Here is a 22,878-nt window from a genome sequence, read left to right on the forward strand (position 1 = left end):
ATGCATCAACTTATAGTTGTGGCACTGTAGTTGTTTATTGATTGCTTTCTCATATGTGCCTTGTTTGGGGGGCTCCAGCTGATCCAGTGACCCCTTGCTCAAGCCAGCAACCTTGGGCTTCAAGCCAGAGACCTTGGGATCATGTTGATGATCTCATGCTTAAGCCTGCAAGCTTGGGGGTTTGAACCTGGGTCCTCAGCATCCCAGGTTGACGTTCTATCCACTGCACCACCACTGATCAGGCTGCGAGTAGTAATCTTTTTGCTGGTGGAAGGTCTTGCCTTCCATTTGTAAAAAATGCAACATCTGTGAAGTGCAGTAAAGTGAAGCTCAGTCAGATGAGATATGCCCGTGTACGTACATGCATATATTATGTATTATGTGTAGTCATGATATAATATATAATATATGTATTATATATATAAAATCATGGCATTAGCACCTGACTGGTGCTGGCTCAGTGGATAGAGTGTCAACCTGGGACACTGAGGTCCCAGGTTCAAAACCTTGAGGTCACCAGCTTGAGCACAGGATCATCAAAATGATCCCATGGTTGCTGGATTGAAACCCAAAGGCCACTGGCTTTAGATTGAGGTCGCTGGCTTGAGCAAGTGGTCACTGGCTCAGCTGGAGCCCCCTTGTCAAGGCATATATGAGAAAGCAATCAGTGAACAACTAAGGTGCTGCAACTATGAGTTGATGCTTCTCATCTCCCTTCCTGTCTGTCTGTCCCTATCTGTCCCTCTCTCATTCTCTTGCTAAAAAAATAAATAAATAAAAATAATGGTATTAGGATATGATAGGTATGGTGATGGGAGAATGCCTAGCCCAAACTTAGGAGATCAGGGAAGGCTTCCTGAAGGAGGTGATGTAAATGCCAGAATCTGGAAGATAAACAGGAGATTGCCATGTGGGGGGTGGGTAGCGCCACTGAGGCGGAGCGGAGAGGAGAGCCTGGTGCACTCCAGGATGTGCAGTGGGCAGGTGTGGGGCTAGTGACGGAAAGAGGTGAGGCTGTCTAGGTAGGAGGGGCCAGCTGTTCGAGTCTGTGGCCTCCCGAGGCTGCAGGCCCCTCCCAGGAATGATGGGTAACTTCAGTGTGACAGGAAGAACAGGGATGTGCAGTGGGCAGGTGTGGGGCTAGTGACGGAAAGAGGTGAGGCTGTCTAGGTAGGAGGGGCTAGCTGTTCGAGTCTGTGGCCTCCTGAGGCTGCAGGCCCCTCCCAGGAACGATGGGTAACTTCAGTGTGACAGGAAGAGCAGGAAGGGGTGAGCCCCAATGCAGGCCTGTGGGTGCCTTTGGTGTGGCTGCAGGTGGGGAAGTTTTATCATAATAAGGATTCAGTAAAAGTTTGAAAACTGTAGTATCCTGAGAGTATTCCCTGCCCTCATAAAAGACTGGAGTGCTTTCTGTAGGAAGAGACTCGAGGTAGCCCCTGGGGCCCACTTAGTGCTCCATTGTATCCTGCTTCTCTTAGCCTTTGAAGTATTTATCTACTTACATAGATCCACAATCCCTCGTACAATAATTTTTTTTAAATTCAGAAAGTTCTAATAAGTGAGATTTTCCAAGTTTGGTTCCCATTTAGTGGACAAACCTTTCTTAAATAATGAGGCTGTTAGTTATCATGCCTCTAATTTGTCTGAATTGTCACATTTCCTTGAGAAATATTAATGTGTGTGACCCAGCACCGTGCCCCCAGAAGCCGCTGCGGGCTTACATCGTTTATACGGTGCACGTACCCCATTTCTGAAATTTGGAAGGGATGAATTCTGCAAGCTGCTTGGCCCCAGTGGCTTCTGATGGGTTTAGACCTGAATGTCTGTCTCTCCTCGTCATTAAAGCTATTCAAGGGCCACAGATCATTGTCTTTGTATCTGACTGGGCCAAACACTGCCTGGCCCACATCCTAAATGCTCAGGGGGCTTTATGACTAATGGAGAAACTTCCTGCACATGTGGCCACCCATGGCGTGTTCATGTCCTCCTGGAATGTGGCCTTTCTGGCTGACGTCATCACTGGGTGACTTCTGTAATGGCTCTTGCTGTTTCTTCCAGGTACCTTGGCTGGGGTCATCGATCTTGCCGTTGACTGGATGACCGACTTGAAGGAGGGGATATGCCTGTCTGCCTTCTGGTACAGCCACGAGCAGTGCTGCTGGACTTCCACCGAGACCACTTTTGAAGACAGGGACAAGTGTCCTCTGTGGCAAAAATGGTCAGAGCTGCTGGTGAATCGGTCGGAGGTAGGTTTCTGAGCAGGGTCCCGACTGGGAACGCCCGCCATTCAACAGGTGCTTGGGGACACTGCTAGGCATTGTGTGAATGTCTGTGGTTTCACCTTCAACGGTCTGTTCTGAAAATCACTCATGGCTTCATACTAGGCTGACACGGCTTATTCTGGCTCTAGTGTTCAAACTTTAGTGGAAAAATCCTTCCACACTGTGTCATGTGCATAAGACGCGTATATATTTTTTAAAATTTGTGTTGGCTTTATTTTTCTTACTGAGAGTAGTCTGCTGAAGAAGTAGGGTTGATTTTTATACTTTCTAATTAAGGAACAAGATGTACTATTAAAAGACATAATGACTTTGGTACTTTACTCCTCTTCATGGCTTAATAACATTCCATTGTATGGATAGACCATTTTTTATTTATCCATTCTTCAGTTGATGAATATGGGTTGCTTCGACTTTTACTCTATTATGAATGATTTTGTTTTGAACATTTGCATACAACCTTTTGTGTGGACATGTTTTCATTTCTCTTAGGTATATACCTAGCAGGAGAATTGTTGGTTCCTATTGAAACTCTCTGTTTAACCTTTTGAGGAACTGCGAGACTGTTTGTCAAAGTGTGTGAGGGCTCCAATTTGTCCACATCTCAGTGACACTTATTATTATCCGTTTCTGAGTCTAGCCATCCTACTAGGTGTCAAGTGGTATCTCATTGTGGTCTAAGTTATCATCTTCCAATGCAGCACAGGGTGTAGCGGTAGAGTGCAGACCGGGTCTTAGCTGGCACTGAGAGCTTCGGCTCTGAATAAAAATGTTAGTTTGGGAAAAGGATCAACTTCTCACCAAATGCAGTGGTCATCACGATAACTATGGGTCATTGACATGTTAGAAACCCAGGTGGGGGGAGCTAGGTTGCCAAGATTGACATTAGAATAATGTGAAGACCTTTCAAGCTGGAACTGTTCTTGGAACACGGAATCTACTCTTTCGTCTCCTGCCTCCACCTTTTTTGCCCGATGTGTTCAGCTCAGCTGAAGCCGTTAGCAATGCCCTTTGCCGTTTTGCTAAACCTCTTTCTCGATGAACTGAAAATGCATTTCTTCAACTCTCAGAAGTAGATGGGATCTTGAAATCTCACAAATTCTCAGTGTTCTTCATTACTTCCAAAATAAATTCTCCGGGCTGATGGCTGTGGACAGGCAGACTGGCCTAGCGCCATACGTTCTTTCTTCTCTCCTACTTGCAGTATGTTTTTTGGGGGAAATATGGCTGTCCATCTTTTCAGTCATTTCTGAGATTTATACTTTGATTCTAAGAATTACTGTTAGCAGGAGTGAGAAGTTATTTTTAGTCTCAGAAAGGTACATTTTTAGGTGGGTGAAATGCGTTCCTGAGTCCGTTTTCTCAGCACATAGGTGTGAATAGATGTGATTGGAAAGGCCCCTGGAATGTGTTTCTGCCTTTGATCGGCTCACATGTGGCTGCGTCCGCGGCCTGACTTGCCTTGCAGGTGACCTTGTTTTCCTCCCCTCACTGGAGCAGTCCAGGTGGTGGCAAGAAGCTGAGGACTAGCAAAATGTGGCCACCGCCCAGCACAGCAGGTCCTCGGAGCCGAGGAGCCCAGACAGTGTGTTCCATTCCGACAATATTGTCCACACATCAGATTATTGGGAAGAAACAGTTCAGTGAATTATTCTGAGCGACTTGCAAGTTTTCCCCCTCTAGAAGTGCCTCTCCAATGTAAACACGCACGGAACCCTCTGCAGAGCTGGCGGAAACACTTCGCCAGGTGCCCGTCTGGGGTCTCTCAGCAACTGGGGCGGAGCCGGGGACTCTGCATTCCCTATTCCAAACTACTATTGTGACAGCCACTGGCACTGGGGCTGCCGTGGCTGCGGCCTTGATGAAAGCAAAGAGAGGCTGATCCATGTAGACAAGACAAAACAAACCTTCCCGGGACTTGAAGACATACTTCTCTCTGTGTCATACCTTTCATGAACTCTAGCGCAAGTGGTGATAAAAACCAGGTCTTGCCTGCCCTGTGGTGGCGCAGTGGGATAAAGTGTCGACCTGGAACACTGAGGTCGCCGGTTCGAAACCTTGGGCTTGCCTGGTCAAGGCACATGTGGGAGTTGATGCTTCCTGCTCCTCCCCCTTCTCTCTCTCTCTTTCTCTCTCTCTCACTCCTCTCTCTCTAAAAATCAATAAATAAAATATAAAAAAAAAAAACCCAAAAAACAAACCAGGTCTCATTCTGGTTTGTGCGGCCATTGAGATTTCACGCGGTTGAAGGTTTGTGTCAACGTCTCGCGAAGAGCCCCGGCTGTCTTCAGGAGCCCAGGTGCCCTCTGTAGTGGTAGCAGCGACCGATGAAACCCACGCTGCCTTTTCATTGCCATAGGACATGGACAGAAGCTGCCCCGTCCAGTCAACGCTTCTGCTGCCGCAGTGGAGGTGGGGATGCTCAGGCCTGTCGTGTCTCACTGGTTCTTTCTTGTTTTGTGTCTGTTGTTTAGGGCGCCAGTGCCTACATTGTGAACTACCTGCTGTACATCCTGTGGGCCTTGCTATTTGCGTTCTTGGCTGTGTCCCTGGTGCGCGTGTTTGCACCCTACGCCTGCGGCTCTGGCATACCGGAGGTGAGTGGTGGCCACAGTGAACCTCTGAGGTAGGTACTGTCATGCTTCATTTGACATTTGAGGAACTGAAACACAGAGAGGTTAAGTGACTTGCCCTAGGTCACGAAGCTGGTAAGCTGGGAGTTGAACTCAGGATTTATGCTGTATTTGCTTCTCAGATGATTAAAGTCTCATGTTTGTAAGCCATGTGTGACCCTCAAAGCTCGTGGAATCAGAATTCACTAAGCACACTTGTAAGGGCGGCACTTTAGTGACTCGTAAATACATCTGTGATGTAATGTGGAAACAGACAATAGTGGAGGTATGTTGCTCACAACTTTTGCTGATGAGTGAACTCCTTCACCATGATTTGCTCTTATGGTGACAGGGTAAGAGTGATCTTTACAAAACTTAATTCCACATTCAGGGCATGCGCTGTGAATGCGCCCCTGTGAGCTCGGAGCTCTTATGTTATTCAGCACCGTCATGAAACCGAAGTCTGAGGGAGGTGACCTCATCGATCAGGAGGAACACTTGAGACGAGGCTTCAAACCTAGGATGATCTACTGGGTAGAATAACAATAATTGAGCTAATTTCTGAAAAGCTCCCAAAGTGAATATTTTAGCCAGAAATAATTCTGCAAGTTCTTACGTGATCACTATAAGCGGTGCAGTTCCATTTGCCTTTGGGTTAGTGCTTCAGCTGTGCCTAGAACCAGTGGAGCTGGTGAGCGTGAAAATGTGGGCGATTATGGCGACAGACGCACGCCGGTCCCACCCCCCGCACGCACGCTCTCTGGTGGTGCTGCCAACACTGTGATGGCCCAGACAGTTCATGGAGTAACTGAAACATTGTCAAAAGAAAAGCTTGGCATGTCTTGTTCCAGGAACGATAGAAAAATAAGACTGAATATTGTCACTGACCTTTTCAGGGTTTATATGCACACAGCACTGCAGGGTCCCAGAAAGCAAGCTGCAGGACCACCCCGTTCCCTGACTTCAGCCAGCTCTGGCATCATGCAGCCTGTGTCCCCCCAAGCCCCAGCGCTACGCAGACCTGCACAGCACAAATGCAGGGCTGCTGGGGAACTGGGCTTAGGGGCACGGCATTTGGAAACTTCGTTGGTGACACATGGAAAAAAGAGGAGCCTAATCAAAACAGTAGCACTGTTTGGCACACGTTAAATGGTTAGGGACTACACGCTTGCTCCCGATGCGTGGTGAGCTGGCGTTGGAGGCACGTGCCTGTGTGCGTGCTCTGCATTGCTGCACACCTGGGTTCCGTCGGGGCCCTTTGCTGCCTCCACCGCGTTTCTCCCAGATGAAATTGTGCATAAACACACGCGAAATTTGTGTTATGCTCAAGTTCTTCCCTAATGCCTGAATCGTATTGGAACAAATTGGTGTTTTCAAAATAAACGTTATAGCAGAACTGACTGTATTTTATTTGATACCTAAGACCTAAGGCTCCCTGGACGTTAAGTAAAGAACAGATCGTTGGCATCTCAGTTTACGAGCCCACTGCCTGTAGTAGGCATTTTTTGATTCAAGCTGCCTTCTCCAAATAAGGGGATGGCCAGTGGGGGATTGGCAGGAGAGGGAGAGGAGCCATGAAGGGAGCGATGGGCGATGCCATCTTCCCCTTCCATGCAGGAGAGCTCCCGGGCTCAGCCTGTCGCCTTGCAGACTGGCAGGGAGCTAGAACAGGAGCTCTCCGTGAGGCCACCTGGACTTGGTCTTCATTCAAAACGGGCATCTCTCTGTGCGAGCTTTTTCAAAAGCAGTAAAATGCTGAGTTGAGCATTAAGTTTCCTATGTTAACAAAGTGTAAGGAACATGCTGATGGAGATGAAACTCAAAAAAGTTATTTTAAGTGACAGAAGTCGCAGAAGAATATATAAAGTATGATTCTATTTATACAATGTCCACAAACAGCCCAAGTGCAGCAGCATACTTCAGTGATCCATGCATGTGCCAAAGCTATGAAGAAGGGCAATGAGGTGCCTGGGGTGGGGGCTGCCACTGAGGAAGCCCGTGTGGGGCTTTCAAGGGCACTCTCTTGCCTCTTCACCATGCAGTGGGTACATGGGAGCTTGTTTTATCATGTGCTTTTAACCACATATACTATGTTTCACCAGTTCTGCATTTATAAAAGAGTTCACAATAGTCTTTTAAAGTGTCAGGAACTCAGTGGAGGTTTTAGAATGAAGTTTTGGTTATTATGACTCAGTAGTAGCAAAATAAATTATTTTAAGTTAGAGGTGGGGAGACAGTCTCCTACATGTACCCTGACCAGGATCTACCCAGCAAGCCCCCTACAGGGTGATGCCCTGCCCATCTGAGGCTGTTGTTTGGCAACCCAGCTATTTTTAGCACATTATGCAGAGAGTTCACGGAGCCATCCTCAGAGCCTGACTTGTTTGAACCAATCAAGCCATGGCTGCAGGAGAAGGTGAGAGAGAGAGGGAGAAAGAGAGAGAAAGAGAGAGAGAGAGAAGGGGGAGAGGGAGGGGTGGAGAAGCAGATGATCAGTTCTCCTGTGTGCCAGGAATTGAACCCAGGACATCCACACACCTGGCCGATGCTTTACCACTGAGCAAAGCGGCCAGGGCCAGTAGTAGCAAAATTGTCACTGTTATAATAGAGCTTGAAGTTCCTAACTTAAGGTTGCAGTACCTACCCCAGTTCTTGGAGGAAAGGGGCAAAGTAGATGTAAATAAATAGTTCCTGTATAAAAAGAACTTCCTCTCTGTCAAGACCCAGCTAACTACATAATCCAACTTCACTCAGATTGAGATACAGGCTGCTCTCCCTCATTTTAGCAGAAATACTCACTAAGCTATTTAGGAAGCGTGCCTACTGATCTGCTCTGAGCCGCCACAAGCCGTGCAGTGTTGGACCCACGGCGAATGCAGTGAACTCTGCACAGTTTCAAATTGCTCACCCTTCTCAGCAATTGCCTCAGAAACATTTTGATCACTTAGAATGAAAATTCCTTTGGAAACATTTTAAAATGCAAATTAGAGAACATTTTTGTGTGTGTAAGAAATGCTCTTGTCTAAGCTCTCAAAGGCACATTTAAACATGAACACTTGTTCTTGGACTTGGGGATTTAGAGAGGACTGGGCAGGGATCCCTCTCTATTTTGTTTGTGTTGTTATCAGAACCACTATTGACTATGTAAGAAGGCATGTCCTCTTAGAACTTACTTTGAGTTGGTGTTTCATTACAAAACCTGAACACTCTCACAGATATATATATATATATATATATATATATATATATATATATATATATATTTTATTTTTTTATTTTTATTTATTTATTTATTTATTTTACAGAGACAGAGAGAGAGTCAGAGAGAGGGACAGATAGGGACAGACAGACAGGAATGGAGAGAGATGAGAAGCATCAATTCTTAGTTTTTTGTTGTGACACCTTAGTTGTTCATTGATTGCTTTCTCATATGTGCCTTGACTGTGGGGCTACAGCAGATTGAGTAACCCCTTGCTCAAGCCAGTGATCTTGGGCTCAAGCTGGTGAGCTTTGCTCAAACCAGATGAGCCTGCGCTCAAGCTGGAGACCACTGGGTCTCGAACCTGGGTCCTCCACATCCCAGTCTGACACTCTATCCAGTGCGCCACTGCCTGGTCAGGCTCACAGATATTTCTTTACCAGAATGGGTTTAAAGTTAACCCTACTGAGTCACAAATCCGCTAAAGTTCATCTCGTGAAAACCCTGCTTGGTTCGATTTCTATTAATTCAAATTAAAGAAGGTGATTGGATTTTGTCATCTACTGGGAATGAATTTGCTTTCTTTAGTCCTTAGTTTGATCACGACAATTTTATAAAATTATTTTAGAGAATTACAGAATACCTATTATATTGTTTAATTCACCACATCATGGCAGGCAGAGGCTCAGATAATTGAGATGTTTGTAATTTTCTAAATGGTATTATGCTCTTAAACTCTACCCTAGGGTCCAAATCCACATCAACTAGCTGACAGAATATTAGAGATAATTTTATTCAAGGCAACACAAAAGGGCAGGAGTGTGGCAGGCATAATAAAATACCCCTTAAATAAACAGATCTGAGATACCCAGAGTGCAGGCTCAACCAGGCCACGTACTACTAGTTAAGATCCAGTTTAACCACTGCTAGTTCGTCTGCCATTAGTTAAAGGCTAGTGTGAGAAATGCCATCTGATCGTGTAGCTAGAACACCTTGCTCTGGAGCAAGGGTCCCCTCAAACTACGGCCTGTGGGCCACATGCAGCCCCCTGAGGCCATTTATCTGGCCCCCGCCGCACTTCCGGAAAGGGCACCTCTTTCATTGGTGGTCAGTGAAAGGAGCACAGGATGCATCCTGTGCTCCTCAAGTACTGTATGTGGCCGTGCCGCAAAGCGTGGCGTCGCTCACGTACAGTACTACTTCTGGTGACATGGGACGCACGCGTCATGGTTCTGGAAGCGTGTCATATCACTTGTTACGGCTAGCAGTGACAAATATGGAACCAGACATTGACCATCTCATTAGCCAAAAGCAGGCCCATAGTTCCCATTGAAATACTGGTCAGTTTGTTGATTTAAATTTACTTGTTCTTTATTTTTAATATTGTATTTGTTACCGTTTTGTTTTTTTTACTTTAAAATAAGATATGTGCAGTGTGCATAGGGATTTGTTCATAGTTTTTTTTATAGTCCGGCCCTCCAACGGTCTGAGGGACAGTGAACTGGCCCCCTGTGTAAAAAGTTTGGGGACCCCTGCTCTGGAGCATTTTCCTAGAATTAAGAAACAGATCTCTAGCCTGATTAGGTGGTAGCACAGTGGATACAGTGGATAGAGCGTCAGACTGGGATGCAAAGGACCCAGGTTCGAAACTCTGAGGTCGTCAACTTGAGCATGGGCTTACCAGCTTGAGCGCAGGGACGCTGGCTTGAGTGTGGGATCACAGACATGACCCCATGGTCGCTAGCTTGAGCCCAAAGGTTGCTGGCTTGAAGCCTAAGATTGCTGGCTTGAGCAAGGGGTCACTCACTTGCTCTGCTGTAGACTCCCTCTCCCCATCAAGGCACATATGAGAAAGCAATTACTGAACAACTAAGGAGCTGCAACGAAAAATTGATGCTTCTCATCTCTCTCCCTTCCTGTCGGTCTGTCCCTATCTGTCCCTCTGTCAAAAAAAAAAAAAAAAAAAAAAAAAGAAACAGATGTCTATTCATAATTCTGAGATGAAAATGGTACACTCACATCCCTTTAAAATTTCGAGGATTAGCTCACTTCATGACCCTCCTCAAATTACCAAAGGTCACATAATACTGAAATTATTCTATAGAAATTATGAATACCTGTACAGCCTTTTCAGGAATGGACCAGTGAGTAGTTCTCTACTTGGGCTGCCTTTTAGACTCACCTGGGAAGGCTGTAAACATCTCCAGGCCCCGGAGGCACCTCGCACAATTATACGACATCTCGGGGGTTCTGATTCCTTAGGTGAGCCCGTGAGCGCTGGGGTTGAGAAGGACTGTAAGAGCTGCTGGCGAAATTGATTCCTTCGCAGAGTGATGCCCACTATGAAGCACTAAGTGTCCTGACACCAACAATAGATAACACTGTCCCATTATGTATTATATAATGGGAAACCAGATTGACCGTAAATGCCATTGGCAGATTCACTCGGTGTCTTACTTTATGATTACAGGTTTGTAAATTGCTAGCTCAGCAGTAAACATTTACTCCATTTCAGCCATTCACGTAAAAAGTTATTTACCCATTGGCCATGCTTCTTTATCCCAAAGAATACACTTTTTTTGGGGGAAGAGGACTCCAATATATGAAGTTAGTCACTGAGATTGGCTCCCACCTGAATTCTAAAAGCAGTAAGCAAACTCATGTGCACCTTTAGGAAGGATGCTATTACTTGGCATTTATAAAATGTGGCAGGTCTGAAAATGGAGCAAGATAACTCTTACCTGCAGTCAGAGTCCTAAAAGCCTAGGAGTCTTGTTTACATATTACATGTAAAAATGTTAAAAACTCTTAGCATGTGGATCATACAAAAATAGGCAGTGGGCTACATTTGGCCCACAGACCGACCGTACATTCCCGTTGACATCTTGTTCTACTTGCTTTGTCGTGCAGCTAGGCAGCTTTCTCCGTCCTGGGCATCTTTCAACAGTCAGAAATTAACAGTTAAAATCAATACATTTTTCTTTTCAGCACAAAAGGTAATGTGAACAGGGTAAAGTGCCATAAATAAAATGAGACCCTGCCAATGATTTATTCAGCCTTCAATTATGATCTTACTACTGTAGGAATAATTAAGATTTACTACGTATTGCATTATTCCACGCTTCCATTGAATTGACATAATATAAAATTATATGTTAATATAAATTCTGTTAATGTAAAATTATAGCTCAATCAAAAATGAAAGCAGCTTCTCTTCCATATGATTTAGTGACTCAGCTTGAGAGCGACCTCTCAGGGGAATTCGTTCTTGCCCAGCTGGGGCACTGGAGCTGCTCACGCCTCCTTGTTCTCCATCCTCTGTTGCAGATAAAGACCATTCTGAGTGGCTTCATCATCAGGGGCTACTTGGGCAAGTGGACCCTGCTGATCAAGACTGTCACCCTGGTGCTGGTAGTGTCCTCGGGCCTGAGCCTCGGGAAGGAAGGGCCGCTGGTGCACGTGGCTTGTTGCTGTGGCAACTTCTTCAGCAGCCTCTTCTCCAAGTACAGCAAGAATGAGGGCAAGAGGCGTGAGGTGAGCAGGCTCAGCTTCCGTCTTCTGGAAGGTGGTCCCCGCAGTGTCCCCTGCACACGCTGGTTTCCACGAAAGGCCTCAGGCTGCACGAACACTTTGCCTTGCAGGTCCTGTCAGCTGCGGCCGCTGCTGGAGTCTCAGTTGCCTTCGGTGCTCCGATTGGGGGTGTGCTTTTCAGTCTGGAAGAGGTGAGAGCATGCGCGGCCGGCAGAGGGAGCAGGGGTGTGGGGGGCTGAGGGATGGGCAGCTCATGAGACGGCCTCCCTCTCCAGCGCCGCCCCCCCCCCAAGGACTAGACTCAAAGGAACGCTGACACGGTTCCTGCAGCTCATTAAGGAGCCACAATCATTGCCATTGAATATCTGTTTTCAAGTATTGTTTGAAAACTTGCCAATATAAAATTTTTGTAAGCTTTGCGGTGTCCTCTCTTTCTCGTAAGTAAATTAATTAAACATTTTTGTTTTTGGCAACCTGAATGGCTCTATTCCAGGGGTCAGCAGATGTTTTCCGTGAAGGGCCAGATAGTGAACGTTTTTAGGCTTCATGGGTCTCTCGGCCCCTGGCACAGATACTCAGCCCCGCTGCATAGCGGGAGAGCCGCCACAGACAATGCGTGCATGCGCGGCTGGGCGTGGCTGCGTTCCCACGCTGCTTTCCGTATGGGCATTGCTGAACTTTGAGTTTTATATAATTTTCACATGTCACAAAACGATGTTCTTTTTTTGAATATTTCACATGTCAAAACATATTTTCCCCCAACTATTTAAAAATTTAAAATTCATTCTTAACTCATGTGCCATTTGGATCCACTTGCTTGGCCAGGGTTTTTCAAGCCTTGATTTACTCTGATGTCTGTAAAATCAAATTCACACGTTTATTTGCCTTTAGGAGGGTCTCTGTGCCATAAACAAAATTATGATTAAATATTTTCATTTCTCTTAGAAAATAGCTCAAAAACACCTTGACTAGTATCCATTCCACGTTTAGACATAGTGAGAGTCCTTTAAAGCTCTTTTCTGGTGTATTTGGATCATAATTAAACCTAGATTGAGGACTGAATACTTACCGTCGTTGGCCAGTCACTAATTCTCCCCTTCCTCACCCTAGGTCAGTTACTACTTCCCGCTGAAGACCTTGTGGAGGTCCTTCTTCGCGGCCCTGGTGGCTGCCTTCACACTGCGGTCCATCAATCCCTTTGGGAACAGTCGCCTTGTTCTCTTTTATGTGGAATATCACACACCCTGGTTCATGGCTGAGCTCTTTCCCTTCATCCTGCTGGGGGTCTTTGGGGGCTTGTGGGGGACCCTCTTTATCCGCTGCAACATCGCCTGGTGCAGGAGGCGCAAAACCACCAGGCTGGGGAAGTACCCGGTGCTGGAGGTCATCGTGGTGACTGCCATCACCGCCATCATTGCCTACCCCAACCCCTACACACGCCAGAGCACAAGCGAGCTCATTTCTGAGCTGTTCAATGACTGTGGGGCCCTCGAGTCCTCCCAGCTCTGTGACTATATCAACGATCCCAACATGACCCGGCCTGTGGATGACATTCCTGACCGGCCAGCCGGGCGTGGCGTATATACAGCTATGTGGCAGCTGGCCCTGGCGCTGATCTTCAAAATTGTCATTACCATATTTACCTTTGGCATGAAGGTAAGTGAAGGGGAAGGAGGACGTGGGGCCCCCCATGTCCTTTTGGGGGTGGCACCCTACTTGCCAAAATAAAATTGTGATAGGAGGAAAGGGAGATTGCTATTTACTGAATGTTGTCTTGTGCTGGGCACTTGACATTCTTTTAATCAACAAGAAACTGTGCTTTTGATAAATAGCAAGCCTATTAAATAGAGATTTTAATCCTATTTTACATGTACAGCTTGGCGCACTTTCATGAAACACACATGCTTGTGTAACCAGCACCAAGGACCAGCACCCCCGTTGTTTGCCATTACTATTACTTTCTGTGTGTTTTTATGATGTGTTTCTTTTTAAAAAGTCTAAGAAACCATGTATAGAGTTCACATTTGAGTGTGTAATGGTCAAGCACAAGCCTAAATTGTTGCCCTGAGAACAAGGACGGGCGAACTGTTTTAAACAGCTGACTGTCTCTGGTCCAGCCTCTCCCAGCACAGCGGTTTGCCTTTGTGTGCAGGGGGACTAGCCACACCCTCTGGTGCCTGCTGGGAGAAGTGGACTTTGAAGTTCAGGGGATTATTAAGTGGCTGTAGGACAAGGGGCAGCTCAGAAAGGAGCAGTTTCCTCAGGAATGTCCCAAACTCTAGAAATCATTCTCAAGGACCAAAACTTACCTGGAATTTGGTTAAAGGTTCATTTCCATCCTAAGACTGATGACAGTTCGGGCTGGGCATAAATGCGGCTCCCGCTCGGCGTCGCAGTCATGTGCACCCTCTGTGAACACGGGTAGTCAGGAGTGTTCTATGGCCTGTATCTGATCGCTGGATAAATTCAAGTGTATTTTCACACAGCAAAATAGAAAGCACACTATTACCAAGATCCTTTGTTTCACATAGGATTCTTTTGTTTGCTGCCTCTAACCTGGCTTGACAATACTCAGAATACTTTTTGGAAAATGGATTCTGTTGGGAAGAGGGCACTGCCCCCTGCCCCTAACAGGTGTTTAGCTACTGTATATTCAAGATGGCAGTAAGCCATGAAAAGCTTTTTGGAAGATTCAGGGCAGCTGCCCTGTTGCTTTCAGCTTCTTTATTCTACCTGTGAACAGTCGCAGGCCCCTCTTTTCCATTTTCATGCTGTGGCTTGACATTTAATTTTAAAAGCTAATCTGAAGGACACGCAAGGGGACCAATAAAGTGGTGAGTATCTTAAACGACAGGTGCTGGCTTTGAATGCTGTTTGCAGTGGGGCTTATCGTTCTTTAATCCGCAGCAGGCAAGCCGGGCCAGCTTTTGAAGGCTGGGAAATGAAAGTGTAAAATTGCATTCTCTCCAAGTCACAGTAGATACAAGTGACTGGGGGGGGGCAATCCCTTGTCCCTCCTCTCACCAGCCGACTTACTCGGAAGCGTTGCACCTCCTCTGGAGACTGAGGCGGAATGCAGGCTTGTCGAGGGGCACGCTGTGTACCGGGGGAGGTGGGCTGGGGGTTCGGGCTCCTTCCCTCACTCTGCTTCTCTGTGTGTGCTCCCTGGAGATCCCATCAGGTCTCTTCATCCCCAGCATGGCTGTGGGGGCCATGGCGGGCAGGATGGTGGGGATCGGCGTGGAGCAGCTGGCCTACCATCACCATGACTGGATCATCTTCAGGAACTGGTGCCGGCCTGGAGCGGACTGTGTCACCCCGGGCCTTTATGCCATGGTGGGAGCAGCGGCCTGCCTAGGTACAGCCAGGGCTGGGCTGGGGGGGTGGAGGCTACGAGGGAAGGGGAGACAGACCGAGTCCAAAGGCTGGTCTGAGTTAGAGGGCTGGCCAGAAGGAAGACGTGAGCACCGTGTTCTCAGGATGGGAGAGGTTGTGTTGCTGTGACGAGTAAACCCCTAAATCTCAGCGGCTTACTGTACCCAGGCTTCTATCTGGTCTATGATAGGCAGTCGGTCCTCATTATTCATGGATTCCGTAATTGGCAATTTATCTACTTGCTAAAATTTGTTTGTACCCCTGAATCAATACTTGTGGGGCTTCTGCAGTCACTCTTGGACACTTATAGAGAAGTGGAAAGTCAAAGGCACCAGGGTGGGACCTTCTCCTGTCTGTAGTCTCTAAGAGTCTCTACAATTTTCCAGCTTATGGGTTTCTGGAAGAGAGTCAGACTTGCTGAGGCAAAAGCCTGCATAGCCCACATAGGATCCACTCATCAAAAAGCAAGGCGTGTGGTCCTAGGCAAATAGACACCCAAGTTGTCCCTCAGTGCATAAGAGCCCTTCCAGTCAGATGTGACTCATGGCTTTCTGATGCAAGACTGTTAACAGACTCTGGCCCCAGTTCCAGAGGTCCGAGCATGGGCGGCATGTAGAACCATCTCCTTGGGACAGTCTTAGATTATGTCCTTGGAAACTCTCCTGTCCAGAGAACGTACAGCCAGCGTGTCAGTTTCCACAATTCATGCCTTCCAGGGGTCTGGGCTTGGGTTTTGGAATTTTGCTCCTCTCTTCACTTGTAGGTGGAGTTACCAGGATGACGGTGTCATTGGTGGTCATCATGTTTGAATTAACGGGTGGTCTAGAGTACATTGTACCCCTGATGGCAGCAGCTGTGACCAGCAAGTGGGTGGCTGATGCCTTTGGAAAAGAAGGCATCTATGAGGCCCATATCCACTTAAACGGGTACCCATTTCTGGATGTGAAGGACGAGTTCACTCACCGCACACTGGCCACTGATGTCATGCGGCCTCGGCGGGGAGAGCCACCGCTGTCCGTGCTCACCCAGGACAGCATGACCGTGGAGGACGTGGAGACTCTCATCAAAGAGACCGACTACAATGGCTTCCCCGTGGTAGTCTCCAAGGACTCCGAGCGTCTCATCGGATTTGCCCAGAGGAGGGAACTGATTCTTGCAATAAGTGAGTAGAGAGGAAGGCTTACGTGCTACTGAGACACAGATGGCAGCCTTTGTACCCCCTCCCCCACATTCTCAAAGAGGGTAGAGAGAATGTACGGAGGTCAGAGGCCTTTAAGCCGGGGATCCTGCACTTGAATGTATGTTTGCGTCATCTGGGAACCTGGCTGCAGTGCATGTTCTGAGCCAGGACATCTCGGGTGGGGCCCGAGACTGCGTTCCTCCCAAGCTCCCTGTTAGTGCTGTGCTGCTGGTGCTCGTGTCACACTGAGGGAGCAGTGTCATGGGAGGGACATTGTGGGCTGGAAGATGAGCACCCTGTGTGCCAGCCGCTGCCTGGACCGCAGGCCCGTAGGAGGCAAGCGGCTGCCACCTTGCAGGGAGCCTACCGCTGGGCAGGGCTGAGAAGGGAGAGGTGGGGAGGCCGCGTTGCTCTTGGAGACGGACTTCCAGGCGGGCTCCCAGCTCAGCGGGTCAGCTCTTTGCCTCCATGGCTATCTCGGCGGCACACAAGCCTGTCACTTTGCTTGCCGATATTATGTCCCATTCCTCCCGTTCGAGGCCCATGTGGGCTAGTGAGCAGAAGTCATGTCAGTTGTGTGTGATGCTAACCAAAGGAAGCTGGGCTGAGGGCGGGCTGCTGAGCTGGGAGAGAAGAGAGGGGACGATGCCCACTGGGGGTGTCCGAAGGCAGGCAGCTCAGAGAAGCCAGCCTGGGTGTGAGCGGCAGCAGGTCCGGCCAGGAGGAGCGGTGAGCCGCGGGGCTTGCTCCAGTGGAGTCCAGCACACTGCCCGGTGCGGGCAGACACAGACGCTGTCCTGCTCACACCCTGCTCTGTGCTCTGCACCCTGTCCCGGTATCTCCCCACAGGCTGGGGCCTGTGACATAGCTCAGGCATGCAGCCGATGATTTTACCATCTCTTCCATCTTTCAGAGTGTTGGTGACGTTTGCCGGGGGACTCGCCTGGTATGATGGCAGAATGCCCCCAGGGAATGTGCCTTTACCTGACAATCCTTAGGCTCTCCCTTTGAATTTCAGGTCTCTTTGCATGTATTTCATCAAAACCTTCGTAAAAATACCTTTAGTTGCCCTGGTCGGGTAGCTCAGTTGTTTGGATGTGGCAGGGTTGCGGGTTCCATCCCCAGTCAGGGCACATCCAAGAGTCGGCCAGTGAGCGCATGAATAAAGGGACCAGCCGGTCAATGTTTTTCTCTCTGTCTCTGTCTCTCTCCCTTCCTCTCTCTCTCAAAATCAATGAAACAATTTAAAACTTTTGATAAGTTATATCTCCTAATTTTAGGTTGATGCTCTAACATATTTACCTCCCCAGAGCAACAGCTGATTTTCCATTTCAGACGCAATGGGACACTTGTGCTCATGCTCAGTGCTGCTGCTTTTCCTTATAGGCTCTGCCACTTAACTGGTAGGTGCCTTCGGGCATAAGTATTGCTGTATAAAAAATGAGATTTCTTTTAAAATGCTGTGTAAGTAGGGTTTGGGTTTGTTTTAAAATAATGTAATCAGCAACCTTTAAAAAGTGTATTCAGTACTTAAACTCTTTTATGCAAAGGTTGAAATTTAAAAACTAAAGTAATAAATGTCACAGAATTCATTACTTGTTGTGTAGCTCCAGGCACACCTGCTAAGAGACAGTTTACTAATTTTGCTGAAACCCATTACTGTAATCAAGTGGGGAGCAGCAATTGTCATCAAGCCGCTGGAGAAGAAATTGAAGCTTGCCAACCGAGCGCTCCCCGAGAAGCTATGTTTGGAATGTCTAAAGAGGCAACATGCTGTGTAAATAATACCTATGTGCTTTCAATCAGGCCTCGAATAGCATAGAAGCTGCTATTTACATGGTTTGTGGAAAGGCAAGGGGTGTGTTTTGCTCTGTGCGTTCAGAAAAGCTGTTTTCCAGGTTGTGGAAATAGAAGAGTTCCTTTATTCTGGTGGAGAAATTAGTGACCTGTGTTTGCAGAGTTCTGTGCCCTTTTGTGAATATGGAAATATGATGTTAGCATTGAGCTAGTAATGATTCCATGCCAACTTCACTTTTAGGGGAATTAGGCACACTGAAGACTATAGATAGATCTGAGATAGTTTGGATAAGAAAAGAATGATAAATAAGGCAAAGAAGGATTTTTCTTATGGGTCATGTTAAAAATTGTAGCACCTGCTCGTGTGACACTGAAAATGTGTTGGTATTTTCAGTCCGTCTCTGGAATGTGATCAGACCACGGCTGTGATCGTCATTAGGGGCAGTTTGTTGGTACTGTCTAGGGAGCGCAGCCCTCTTCACTGGCGCACACTGGCACAGGGGCCGTATGCCACCCTGTCAAGTTCCTGGGAAAGGGGACTTTACCTCTGGGGGCCATTTGCAAATATGAGGCTCTTCCCATGCCCAGTGGGGTTCAGGCTCTTGTAGTCTGGAGTTCCACAATTAAACAAGGACAGGCTGAGAGAGGACTCAGTGGGAAGCCACAGAAATGATCAAAGGAGTAGGAAGCTAGAGTTATGGGCAAGAGCTAAGTAAACTCGGAGTTTGTTTCTTTCTGGTGGATGATTTAATGATGATTCTCCAGCATGTGGAAGATGCTTACTTGCAGAAAGGGGTCTACGTCGAGGACAGAATAAGAACGTAAGTGACAGATCTGTTGGACGGGCTGTTTAGGGATAAAGAGGTTTCGTCTTGGAAGAACAGTGGAATTATCCACTTCTTTATGCTGGAGATGAAAACATGTATACAGATGGATTTCCCCATGCATGAGGAAACTAACCTCCAGCCCCAAAGTTGGAAGCTTTATGACAAGTCTTTCTAAACGAGCTCCAAAGCGGCCTGGCAGAGCTTGTCTGCAGAGAGCAGCCCTGGGCACTCTTGGAGTTGCAAGGAGCATATAGCTCGGGGCTCTGGCTCGGACCCCACCTGCTGCTTTCTGTTCCTTGTTTGGCAGTGACTAAATTATGGGATCTCATTCCTAATACTGCCTGTGTGCAAGCGGTTCTGTTCTACACAGCGGGCAAAGCCAAGTCCACCAGCCTTTAGTAGGCCTACTCACTCCTCATTCACTCGTTGATTGATTGGTTCATGCATGCATTTGGCAAATAACTGTTTTGTGCTTGCCGTGTGCTAGGCATTGTCTAGGCACTGGGAATGCACTGGCGGGCAAGAATTCACCAAATTAGCTGCTGTTAGAATCCGGGCTTCGAACCCAATCAGTAAAGTGCAGAGGAAATGTAAGCTTATTTATTTCAGCAAGTGGACTGACAGTCTACTAAGTTGCATTTCAGCAAATCCATGCAATCAGTTCTTGATTGAGGTGTGTGGCTTGGACACATTCCTAACGTTCAACCTGATTATTTAGAGAGATGGGATGCCCGTTTTGTGGGAGTTTTAGAGAATCAATTGGTGCATGAAAAGGAGCAAATAAGTATGTGTTGACTGTTTCCTCCCACCTAGTGCTTCAGAACGAAATCATCTTGACTTAGGACGAGTGTGCAGTGTGCATTGTGTGTGTTATCGAGCATTTGCGGTCAAATCAGATCCCATTTGATGTCATTAGATTTAACCTGACCCAAATGATGTGCAGGCATTTGCCCAGCAGGCCCTGTGTTCCTCCTTCAAACAGAGACCCCTTTTCAAACTCAGCCTGACCCCGACTGCTGCCAATTTTCCATTAGAATACTCACCGCAATAAACGGCCTTAGAGCAGGCAGTTAGAATTTTATTTCTCAAAGAACAATATAGGTGACTAGTAGTCCTTGAGAAAGCAAGAGTTGTATTATAGAAACCAGGCTTCATTTTCAGGCAAGCCTCCCTGTACATTTTTCCTAACCTTTTCCCATGGACCAAAAGAAAGATTAAAATTCCGACAGAAGGAAAATTGCCTTGGAGAAAGATCTGGAGACTGATGGATTTGTTTCATGTGTGACTTAAAATAGCCTGGGTTTCTGGGGCTGCGTGAAGCTGTATTGCACTGACTCCTGTCGCCCGGCTTTCTCCAGCTCTCTTCCATGTGCCTGTGCTATGGATCGGAAGAGGCTGCCGCCACAATTTTATTGTCTTTCTTTGAGAAATCCCTAAAACAGCCCACTTTGAAGAGAGATAACCTAAGGGGGAGCCGTGCAGCTCTTCTAGGGCCCTTCCTCCGGTCCCACGGGCCATTTTGGGATTGAGCTGCATTTCTGTGCTACGAGCTTGGGATGATGCTATTAATTTTCTGTTCCTTTCAGGACCCATAATGCCATTTGGGCCAACTAGAAGTTAGTTTGTAAAAAGCGTTTCTTGTCACGTCGAATTTCAGCCCGAGCTGAGGTGAAGAAGTGATAGGAAGGCAAGGGCAGAGGGCCCTGGGCTGTCTGCGTGCCCTGGCACCCAGGGGCGGCCCTGCACCCCCCGAAGTAGCCGTCTGGGTCAGGCCCGTCTTTCTAGTGTTCGGCAACGAGCGGTTGGGTCGCAGCAGGGGGACCCTTGCCCTGCACTAGCTGGCCTCACAGCTGTTTGGCGGAAGCCCCTCATTAAGAATGTGGTGTTTAGTACGATGCGGTGGGTGAGGGAGTTGTATTGAGTGGGACACTTGAAACCATGTCAACACAATAAATTAAAAATAAAGAGAAAAGAATATGGAGTTTAATCCCTTCACCTCAAAAAGCATGTATCCACAACACTTAGATGCAGACAAGAGGGTGGCAGTAGCCAGAGGGAGATGGGGGTAATGGAGGAGGGCAGAGGGGAGACGGGACGGAAAGAGACATTGTTTGGGGCAGTGTGCAGATGGTGTTTTGCTGAGTTGTACACTTGAAACCTGTATGGTTTTTGTTTGTTTGTTTTTGTATTTTTCTGAAGTTGGAAACGGGGAGGCAGTCAGATAGACTCCCGCATGCGCCCGACCGGGATCCACCCGGCACGCCCACCAGGGGGCGACGCTCTGCCCACCAGGGGGCGATGCTCTGCTGCAACCAGAGCCATTCTAGCACCTGAGGCAGAGGCCACAGAGCCATCCTCAGTGCCCGGGCCAACTTTGCTCCAGTAGAGCCTTGGCTACGGGAGGGGAAGAGAGAGACAGAGAGGAAGGAGAGGGGGAGGGGTGGAGAAGCAGATGGGCACCTCTCCTGTGTGCCCTGGCCGGGAATTGAACCTGGGACTCCCGCACGCCAGGCCGACGCTCTACCACTGAGCCAACCGGCTAGGGCCCTGTATGGTTTTACAAACCAACATCATCCCAATACATTCAAATGAAAAAGATAAGGAGGCTTCCCACCAAAAGAATGTAGACTTTGCCCTTTCAGCCCCTTTTCTGTGGAATTCTAAGTCCTGCAGAAGATGGGAGGCCCTGTGTCCCCGCTTGGCACTTGCTAAGCAAGGGACCTTGGTATTGCTTATGCTCTGCTTGCCCATTCCAGAGAACGCCAGGCAGAGGCAGGAGGGCGTTGTGAGCAGTTCCATCATGTACTTCACGGAGGACCCCCCTGAGCTGCCAGCCAACAGCCCACAGCCCCTGAAGCTGCGCCGTGTCCTGAACCTCAGCCCATTCACGGTCACGGACCACACCCCGATGGAGACGGTGGTGGACATCTTCCGGAAGCTGGGGCTCCGGCAGTGCCTGGTGACCCGGAGCGGGTGAGTGGCTGCACTACTGCTGACGGAAGGTAAACTGTGGCCGGACTTGGGAGAACAAGATGATGAGATCCAGTCTCAGTCCTTAGGGGACTCAAGGACCAGCACTGCCTAGAGCAGTGGTAGTCAACCTGGTCCCTACTTCCCACTAGGGGGCACTCCAGCTTTCATGGTGGGCAGTAGTGGAGCAACCAAAGTATAAATAAAAAGATAGATTTAACTATAATAAATTGTTTTATAAAGATTTATTCTGCCAAACTTAGTGAAAATCCGACATAAAGTACTTGGTAAGTAATTATGATTATATGCTTTCACTTGCTGTCACTCTGCTTTATAAATTTTATAAAGTAAAGTGACTTCCCTACTTTATAAATTGCCATGACTGTGGAACCGGTGGGCGGTTGGAAAATTTTACTACTAACAGAGATACAAAAGTGGGCGGTAGGTATAAAAAGGTTGACTACCACTGGGTTAGAGGATGGCGGTAAGTTCTAGTGAGCTCATTGCAAAGAAAATGACTGGGAGCCCTTTGGACTTAGCATGGGGCCAGTGCAGCCCAGGAAGATGGAGGAAGCTTCCAGGTGGGGCGCTATCTGGTCTGAGGCTGCAGGTGGAGCCCTAAAGGGGAGGAGCCATGGGAGAGGGTTGGGGGCTACTCTTCTACCACCCAGGTGACACTTGGCTCAGGGAGGTGCAGCTTTTTCTGCTGTGATGTGACATATATTCCTCAAAATCATGGCACTGATCATTGGCAAAAATGAGCAATGAAAACCACAGAGCTTCCAAGAAAAATAGGGTTAGGGGCACAATAGCACAATACTCAAAAACTTCATCAGTGATACGTTAGAGAAAAAGAGATGGGAAGGTAATAAAAATGGTAGTTCCATTTTAGACAGATTAAATGGTTAAGAAATATATCAGTAGGACAATAAATATGTCACTGCCTTGAGAAAGCCTCAGGTTGGTTCATGGATGTGAGCGGCGTGAGGGTTGCAGCTCGCGAGCATTCTGTGTGTCCCTGTGTCCTGGGCTGGGCTGGGCGCGGCTTTCTGCACTCACCTGGCCAAGTTTCTCCCGGATGAATCACCAGAAGCCAGTGTGAACTTGG

At 47.7% G+C, this 22,878-nt stretch overlaps 1 protein-coding gene across 4 annotated transcripts in view; it reads left to right on the plus strand.

Moving 5' to 3' along the window:
- CLCN4 (chloride voltage-gated channel 4) overlaps positions 1–22,878 on the plus strand; it is a 56,551-nt gene that overhangs the window by 25,671 nt on the left and 8,002 nt on the right. For all 4 annotated transcript variants that reach the window (XM_066356007.1, XM_066356004.1, XM_066356005.1 and 1 more), the window contains exons 4-11: positions 2,059–2,246; positions 4,754–4,876; positions 11,418–11,624; positions 11,732–11,812; positions 12,732–13,277; positions 14,793–14,979; positions 15,760–16,158; positions 21,557–21,773. In XM_066356007.1, the coding sequence (XP_066212104.1) occupies positions 2,059–2,246; positions 4,754–4,876; positions 11,418–11,624; positions 11,732–11,812; positions 12,732–13,277; positions 14,793–14,979; positions 15,760–16,158; positions 21,557–21,773 (1,948 nt within the window). The remainder of the gene's footprint in view (positions 1–2,058; positions 2,247–4,753; positions 4,877–11,417; positions 11,625–11,731; positions 11,813–12,731; positions 13,278–14,792; positions 14,980–15,759; positions 16,159–21,556; positions 21,774–22,878) is intronic.

This window comes from Saccopteryx leptura, chromosome X (assembly GCF_036850995.1).
Source record: "Saccopteryx leptura isolate mSacLep1 chromosome X, mSacLep1_pri_phased_curated, whole genome shotgun sequence".
Taxonomy (NCBI): Eukaryota; Metazoa; Chordata; class Mammalia; order Chiroptera; family Emballonuridae; genus Saccopteryx; species Saccopteryx leptura.